The following is a 9,329-nucleotide window of genomic DNA, read 5'->3' as shown; positions in this document are numbered from 1 at the left end:
GTTCCTGAGGAACACCCAGGCACCTGTGATCCCTCTGGTACTCTCCCTGGACACACAGCATGCCACCATACAATTCCTGAGCACAGCCCTGGTTCAGCCGAAGTGAGAGGCAGCTACTCATGTACCTTCTGTGGTGTGGCTCATCCAAATGTGGGGGAAAATTAGTCCATGTCAGCTAGAAATGCAAATTAACATATTTTCATTCATTGAATGACTAAAGACTAGAAAGACATACTGGTGAGGGGGTGATAAAACAGGTGTTCTCAGGCTCTGTTAATGGTAGTGAATATTAAAAGAGCAGTTTCTGAAGAGTGACTGCAATGTCTACCAAGAGCTTTGAAAATTTTTACATATACTTTGATGTAGATATTTCACTTCTGATGAACTGTCTTAAGGAAATAATATAAACTATAGACTATAATAATATGCCTTGCAACATTATCTTAATAGATAGTCTAATTGTCCTACAGTTGGAGCATGTCAATATAGGATATGGTTAGATATTGTTCAGTCATTAAAAGCAAAGTGTATGAAAATTTTTTCATGGCATGGGAAGATACTTACATAGTCCTTTAGTGACATCTTTTCCTGGTGACAAGATCTAGAGCCTTCTAGGAATCATCCCAATGTAACTCTCATTCTTTACTGCCAGTGACATCACCCCCACCTAAGCCAACCCAGCATTGCATTCCCCTAGCCATAGTGATTGTCTGGGTCATGGGAGATGTCCCAATGTGACTAACTGGGACTTCTGGAAAACAGGATTTTGCTCCTCTCCCATTGGATATAGACCTGCTGCAGATTTTTTGTCAAGACACAGATAGAGCATGAAGACCACACAGTTCTGAGTGGAGAAAAGATTACAACTTAGTCTGTACTATGGACCAGGCTGTGCTAAAGCCAAACATTTGCTGCACTTGTGAGCTCTCATTAGTTAGGCATAATCCATTTTTCTTAAGCTTGTTTGGATTCTGCTTTTCTGCAACCTGAAATAAAAGGAGCTCTTAATTGTGTTAAATATACATAACATAGATGTCACCATTTTTAAGTAGTTTGGTGGCATTTAGTACATTCACATTGCTCTGTAACCATCACCACCATCAATCTCCAGAACTCTTATCACCTTGCAGAATTAGAACTCTGTACCCATTAATCAATAATGTCCCATTCCTCTTTCTCCTCTGCCCTTGGCAACCACCATTCTACTTCCTGTCTCTATGTACTTGACTACTCTAGGTACCTCATATAAGTGAAATCACACAATATTTGTTTTTTTGTGGCTGGCTTATTTCATTTAGCATGTCTTCAAGGTTCATCCATGTTGTGGCCTATGTCAGAATTTCCTTCCTTTTTAAGGCTGAATTATATTCTATTGTATGTATATACCACATTTTGTTTATCCATTCATCCATCAGTGAACACTAGGGTTGTTTCTACTCTCTTGGCTATCGTAAATAATGCTGCTATACACATAGGTGTACAAATATCCCTTTGAGACCCTGCTTTTAATTCTTTTGGGGATGAACACAGAAATGGAATGCTGGGTCATAATGGTACACAATTTGGGAGAGGAAAGAAGGGGAGAGAAGAGGTGAATTGTGGCTCAATTAAGGCAGCCCTTCCAAGAGGCCCTAGCAATGGAAAGCTGGTGGCAGTAGAAGGAGGGGTTCTTTTATAAGAGGACCCTTACATCTTCTAAGAAAGATAAGACAAGACTTAAACTTTGTTCCCTAAGACCTAGAGTTAAGGGGATCTATGCAGGTGAACCAAAGGCCCATTTGTACAGAAAGGTAACAAGGTGTCTGAAATCACACCACATTGAGGAAAGTAGGAGTCTGGGCTGATCACCTAGACTCCCCTATAAAAACCCAGAATTTTATAAGAGAAGGCAAAATTGGATCACAGTGTGACTACAGCTGGCCTCTTCTCTTGACCCAGCCACCTGCCACAAAGACGTGCCTTCTGGAGAATGGCTAAACCTGGGGGTGTGCCTAAAAATGCTGTTACCTTGGTACCCATAGGTAGACATCACAAAAACCTGATAAACAACAAAAACCTGGCCCGGCTAGGGCATCCTAGCAGCTGTGCACATCAATAGTTAGAAGTGTATGACCTATCTCCAACAGCAAACCCAGGTGTCATTGAGAAGCAACAGCAGATGGGACCTATTAGGACTCCTTTCTCCTTTTACCCTTTCAACATTAAGAAGCTGGACTGATATCATCCTACTATCATCTCTTTTGGACAAATAAACCTACAGTACACTTGGACTATTCAGGAAAGAAATTCCCTGAGAGGGAAACACTGGACTTCCCAGTAATTTGAATCAGGCAACTTCACACAATTATTTAAAAACAATAAAGGAGAAGTGGATATGCTGAGTTTATGAGGCAGATAATTCCAGAAACTCATAGGCATGTTGCACACACAATGCTGGGAGTGCCACCCATATTACAGTTGGTGTGACCAGCACCTCTGAACCTTGTTTGTGTGTAACCTCCATAGCCAGATGTGGTGACCCCACTTGTAAACAGGTCCACAGCCCTTTATCTGATATCCTTATACCTGAAACTATCAGAAAATATGATGTTCCTTTTAATTCCTTTTATGGAGAAATTTGCCCTGAATGGATATGTGTGTTTTTATTTGTTTCACTGACAAAATATTAATGTGTTTGATCATAAGTTGTTATCCCCAACCCCACTGGATATATTACAGTATATATGCCATACCAAAATTTGAAAATATGAAGCTTTCTGAATTGCAAAACCCTCCTGGCCATAAGGCTTTAAATAGAGGACTGTGGAGCCACATATATCTCAAAATGTTAACTGTGGACATCACTGGATGGTGAGATTGTAGTTTATTTTTATTTCCTTCTTTATAATATTTTGCATTTCCCAAATTAACTGCACTATATACTATTATTATAATCAGAAAAGAAAATGTCACGTTTATAAGAAAACAACAGGTAGCAGCCCTTTGAACTTTCCTGAGCATATCCAAGCTATCCTCATGCATCCCTTGGCTCTGCCTCAAGTGGGACAGATTTCTGGGCTGCCTCCAGAGACTGGAGCACAGTAGGGGACCCTGCCTTGCTCTTCAGCTCCTCCCAGCTCATTCTCACTGCACAGTTGCAGCTCCACTTCCCGGGTTTTTCACCCTCTTCATCAGTGCAAAAGTTCTTGCACTGAGCTGGCTCAATGCTCAGCATGCTTCCCACCCCCTTTCCAAGCAGCACTTCTGAAGTCTCACCCTTCCTGTCCATCTTCCCCTGGAAGTGTCCTTAAAGAATGGAGACAGCAAGTTCTGTCCAGTCCTGGCCACTCCTGGGCTCCTGATTTCACCCTGCCCCCACTGGGAGAAAAGCAGGGTGTTCGCTGGGATCTCTGACCTCAGCCTGCCATGACCCTTCCTACAGCTCCCCAAATCTGCTCAGCTCACTGCCACCCTCCCCAGGAGTACTGCCAACATGGAAAAACTTCCTGTTCAAACTCACCTCAAAGTAGATCCCCAGAGTATTTTTTTGCCTTGTTCAAGCCCACACGTGATGGAAATGATCAGAACCTAAGTGTGGGCATGATGCTCTTAAAATAATGCAGACCCTGGGGCCTTGCAGGACCCTACTGGATTTTGTCAGCTTCCTCAGGCCAGGGGGATGTCTCTTGGGCATGTACTGGTCTCAGAGCTCCCCTCCCCCTGCTTTGTCTCCATGGTTCTCCTGACTAAGAAATGTGGCCTAGGCAGCCACTCCTCTGACAAGCGCAAAGACTCCCTGCCCAAGACCATTGACAGAGCTCTTCTGGGGTTCTTGGCAGCAGGCCTGTATGTATGTGTGGTGTCCCTAAAGAGCAGCCTGAGAGGCACAGGGCTTCCTCCTCAACTCCCAGCTTACTCAGACCTGGGACAGAGAAGTGGCAGCCAGAATGCAGCCAAACAATTGACCCGGACTAACTGTGACTGCCATGACATTTAGCACATAATCATCTAAATCCTTACAACTCTCTTCTGAACCAGAAGTGACTTGCTCCAGATCCCACTTGCAGAGAAGGAGATGGAATTTGAATCCTCATCTTGTTTGACTCTGAAGTCTTCATCACCTCACTGAACTTTGTGGCAAATTAACGCGTAATCTCTAATGCTGGAAACTCTCTTGCTTGACAGATGAGAAACTGAAGCAAAGAGCACACTGGAGCCACACCTTAAGGTTTTGATTCCACTGTGAGCATCCCTCTTACTGGCCTTGGTGCTGTCCCCACACCACCCACCCGCTCCAGCCTGTGGTTTGTAGGTCTTCTAGGAGTTCCGTGTTGTTTCTATATCTGGAAGACTTTTTGGTCTTGTTTGTTTCCTGAATTCTTTGTTTCTGTGGCCCAGAAGACGGAGCATATGTCACCCTGTCTTGAGATTCTTTCGAATAGAGCTGGCAAGGAAATGAGAAAGGATCCTAATTAGGGGGCAATAACCCCGTGGAGAAATTAGGATTCTTTGCAGTAGGCCATGTCCTTCCCACAAGCCCTGTGTGTTTGTCAGATGTTTATAGAGCCTTCATTAAAGGAGAGCTCCCTTAGATAAGAGGTTGGAGCTCGACATCGAGGGCCAGATAAGAACAAGTGGAGGACGCTCCGGGACGGCGGGTGAGAGCCTGGGAACTGGCCAGGGCGCTTGGTGCAGAGCGGCGGGCAGGACAATGCAGGCCAGCTCCTCCTGGGCTCCTCTCAACGCCCGCTAACACAAGGTGGCCGCCGGCAGTCTCCTGTCCAGGGCAAACTCGCCGTCCCAAGATGTGCCACAGGGCACTGTGGGTGGCCCTGCCTGTGCTCTCCCTGCTGAGCTGCTCTGGGCAGGGGAAGCCTCTGGAGAGCCGGGGTCGGGCGTTGGCAGGGGGCGATGTCCACCACCTGCTAGGGGGGCCTGGAGATGAGCATGAGGGAGGCACCTTCGACCTAAGGATGTTCCTGGAGAACATGAAGGTGGATTTTCTGCGCAGCCTCAACCTGAGCGGGGTTCCTCCCCAGGACAAAACCCAAGCGGAGCCACCTCAGTACATGATCGACCTGTACAACAGATACACCACCGACAAGACGTCCACCCCCGCGTCCAACATCGTGCGCAGCTTCAGCGTGGAAGGTAGAGTTGGCTCCACCTCGGCACCTGGGGGTTGGGGGAAGGGCTCAGGGGTCCGCAGCTGCGCTGTCCAGTACGTTAGCCACTGGCCACACGAGGCTCTTTAAGTTTCAATTTAAATTAATTAAAATGAAGTAAAGTTAATATCCTTTAGTTTCACTAGCGTAAATTCAAATGTCTGACAGTCATACGACTACCCTACAGGACAGTGCAGATAATGGAATATTTCCCTCATCGCAGAAAATTCTACTGGGCAGCTCTGCTCTAGAAGATTCTCCTGCCCTGGGCCCGGTGCCACGTTTAATTCAGCCGGAGCTGGGGGAATGCCAGCTCTCTTTCTTCCATCCCTTCCTTTTGTCCCCCTTTCCTTACCATCCCCTTCCCACTTAGAAACAGATGACTCAGCCTCCAATCAACCAGATAAATTCCTCTGAGAGATAAATGTTGGAGGAGTACTTAATTATTTTATAAATAAAAAATAATTTTACTGATTTAGGAGGACTAGAAGATAACGAGTGTTAACCTTAGGGCTTATTTCCGCCCACAATGTAGGTGACTGATTTTGTAAGCAGAGAAACAAGGCTCACAGATGCTGTGGGAACTTGCCTAGGTCACCTATTGGTTAAGCAGCTGGATTCTGACCCAGGCCCACCTGTCTAGTATTCCCTGCTGCTTCAGTCTCCCTCTAAAGAGCCAACAGCACCAGGCCTCTCTGCTCCTGGGCTGGATCCTTGTAAACTCTAGCAGGCCTTGCTCAGTGCCAGGGCAATCCAGACCTGCCTGGTCTGCAGAGTGTATGCCCTGTCTAAAGAACCCTGTGGTCACAATACATGCCCAGCAGTGCCAGATTTTCCAATTGCCCAAAAGAAAAAGAAATCTAGTTTTTATGTAAACTTGCCTGATTTTTAAAACATGAGCTTTATTTATTTATTTTTAATGCAATCTGCCAGCATCTCACCAGGCCCATGGGGCATGTCTGTAAGTTCTGTATTTGGGGAAGGCTGGGCTTATTTGGCTGGACCTAATCACCAGATCCCATAGCCTGGGAATCCAGTGTTTAGAGCCATCTCGATAACACTCCTCCCCTTACCCTCCAGCATTGTCCATGTCCTGGAAATGAGTGCTCTGATCTGATCCTAGCTCTGCCTGTGGCCAGCACTCTTGTGGCAGCCAATTATGCTTCCCTTCACAGATTTCACAGCCGGTCTGAATGTGGCTCAGGAGGGAGGATGTCTGACTGCAGTTCCAAAGCCATTATCAAGGCATGCCACAGTAAGAGCATATTAGGTCACTGATGCACCTCTCACAGACACTCCTCATTACAGATATACCACAAAAGCTCAGCATATTCTGTAGGAGCTGGAATAGCTGTGAGGGGGCCACAGAGAAATGTGTGAAAAGTCATGTGCTTTGGATGGGTGGCATGCTCTAGTGGGAAGGATGGTCGGGAGAGGACACGGAAATATTAATTGAGTATCTACTATGAGTCAGTGACAGTATTGGGTAAGTTCCATGCCCCATCTTGTTGAAGCCTCAGACTAACCCTGGGAGGCAGGAAGGATGAGCCCCATTCTGTAGATGAGGAAACTGAGCACAGAGGGACTCAAGACTTCTCTAAGATCATAAGCAAAGGAAGAGACAGAGTCACAATTGGCACTTTAGTCTATCAGACACCAAAATCTACTGGTTTTCAGGACAGATATGGTCTGCCTTCAGTTAGCACATGGTAAGGTCTCATGAAATGCAACTTCTCTTCCCTCTTTGTGACCAAGCCATGGTATAATAGAGACATGCTAATGGCCATGTGCTAGCCAGAAGTGAAAAACTGGACAGTTGTGTGGCTAAAAGGCAAGTCCCATTTTTGTCTGACATGACAAAGCAGTTGAGGCTAATATATATTTTTACCATAAACATTAAAAAAGTCATCTACTTTCACTTTGCTCAAAAGTTACAATTCTGAATGATTGTTCCACTATTTAAATGCAGAGATTTTTAATATTGTTTTAATGTTAAAATTTTACCTTCCCTCTCAGGATCTCTCCTTTAAAATTGGCACTCAGAACCTGACAGTGTATTTTATTGTTTTTTTTTTTAATTTGGTAATTTTTAAAGTGAGGATCTTTACAGAATGTGGGTACTTTCTCATTTAAATGCACTAATCCCAGGTTCCACATCTGTAAAAGCAGAATAGTATTAGATCTTTTCAGTGTCAGTGTGAAGAGTCAAGTGAAATATAGCAAAGCCCTTAGTGCAATGCTGGGCATGTAGTAGATGTTCAATAAACACCTGGACCTGCTCATTCCAATGAAAGGCATTTCCTGCATTTTCCTTTTTTTTTGGAAGATCCCAAATGTACCTTTCAGAATACTCTTCTACATTAAGAGCTCGAATGGAACAAAATAGAGATTTGATAATGTCATCTTGAATGCCCTTTCATCTAAGCTATGAGTCTCAGTCTTGTTGTCATAAACCAGACCCTCCCAGCAGATGCTCATCAATATGTATTTGCATTTCAGATGCCATGTCTATATCTGCTACAGAAGACTTCCCCTTCCAGAAACACATCTTGCTTTTCAACATCTCCATTCCTAGGCATGAGCAGATCACCAGGGCAGAGCTCCGACTCTACATCTCCTGTCAAAGTCACAAGGACTCCTCTCATGAGCTGAAAGGAAACATGGTCATTTATGATGTTCTGGATGGAGCAGACACATGGGACATTTCTGCAGGAACCAAGACCTTCCTGGTGTCCCAGGACATTCGGGACGAGGGCTGGGAGACCTTTGAGGTCTCCAGCGCTGTGAAGCGGTGGGTCAGAGCAGACTCCACAAAGAGCAAAAATAAACTGGAAGTGACTGTAGAGAGTCACAGAAAAGGCTGTGATAAGCTGGATATCAGTGTTCCCCCAGCCTCCAAAACCCTGCCCTTCTTCGTTGTCTTCTCAAATGACCGCAGCAATGGGACCAAGGAGACCAGACTGGAGCTCAGGGAGATGATCGGCCATGAGCAGGAGACTGTGCTAAAGAAGTTGTCCAGCAATAGCCCAGTGGGTGCAGGTGAGAACAAGGATGGGGTGGAGGATGTGGAAAGCCACATGGCTGTGGGGTCGTCCTTAGCCAGACGGAAGAGGAGTGCTGGGGCCAACAACCACTGTCAGAAGACCTCCCTACGGGTGAACTTTGAGGACATTGGCTGGGACAGCTGGATCATTGCACCCAAAGAGTACGATGCTTACGAGTGCAAAGGTGGCTGTTTCTTCCCCCTGGCTGATGATGTGACCCCAACAAAACATGCCATTGTCCAGACCCTGGTGCATCTCAAGTTTCCCATGAAGGTGGGTAAGGCCTGCTGTGTGCCTACCAAACTGAGCCCCATCTCCATCCTCTACAAGGATGACATGGGTGTCCCCACTCTCAAGTACCACTATGAAGGGATGAGTGTGGCAGAATGTGGGTGCAGGTAGTGTCAGCCTGCATGTGGGGGAGGCCAGCTGGGGAGGGAGTGCTAGTGAGAGGTCTTATGTCCCCCTGAACAACAGAGATTAAGTCCATCTGCATGCCAGCCTGGAAGGAAAGGGAGCTGTCACATCCTCAAGGTAAAGGCCTGCTCTCCCTCTCATGGCTCAACCCATGTACACCACTGGGTTTAACTGCAAGGGAAGGTGATGTCAAGGGGAGGTATGGATCTGGGGAGAAGAGGGAAGCCTGGAAGGGTTGTTGGAGTGGAAAGGGATATGATGAAAGGGGAAAAAGAGAAAAATAATCCAGAATCAGTAGAACACTGAGCAAAGGTGAGCCAGAGGGATATAGACAGGTAGAACATGTGCAGAGACTTAGAGAAATTAAAGGAGTTGAGGAGGATAGGGCTTATTCCAATAACCTCAGGGAGTGCAGAGGAAAGGAACAAGGCTATGTGCTCTACATCTATCATTTCACATATTCCCAAAATCCAGTGAGATGGGCGTTATGACTCCCAAATCTTTGCATGCAGAATCCAAAACTCAGGCAGGTCAAGTAGCACTAGTCAATGGTCTGATTCCATCTCACAGGTTTACGTAAGTCTGTCCATCGCCAAAGTCCAGGACCTTCCCATGTGCCCCACTGCAGTTTAGCAGATCTTCTTGTAGCTAAAGAAAATTAGAAGTTGGGAGGTGGGGAGTGTGGGGCATTGGGCAGAGATTGGCCAGTTCTCACCAGTGTGAC

The 9,329-nt window shown here is 45.9% G+C and overlaps 1 protein-coding gene across 1 annotated transcript; it reads left to right on the top strand.

Moving 5' to 3' along the window:
- Positions 1-4,784: 4,784 nt before the first annotated feature.
- On the top strand, positions 4,785-8,590 carry GDF2 (growth differentiation factor 2). The gene is made up of 2 exons (XM_011355379.1): positions 4,785-5,130; positions 7,644-8,590. Exons 1-2 carry the CDS (start codon positions 4,785-4,787, stop codon positions 8,588-8,590), a joined length of 1,293 nt encoding a protein of 430 aa, XP_011353681.1.
- The last annotated feature ends 739 nt before the right edge of the window (positions 8,591-9,329 follow it).

This window comes from Pteropus vampyrus, unplaced genomic scaffold (assembly GCF_000151845.1).
Source record: "Pteropus vampyrus isolate Shadow unplaced genomic scaffold, Pvam_2.0 Scaffold20, whole genome shotgun sequence".
NCBI classification, from domain to species: domain Eukaryota; kingdom Metazoa; phylum Chordata; class Mammalia; order Chiroptera; family Pteropodidae; genus Pteropus; species Pteropus vampyrus.
The sequence above is the reverse complement of the archived record's forward strand: the minus strand, read 5'-3'. Positions and strand labels throughout refer to the sequence as shown.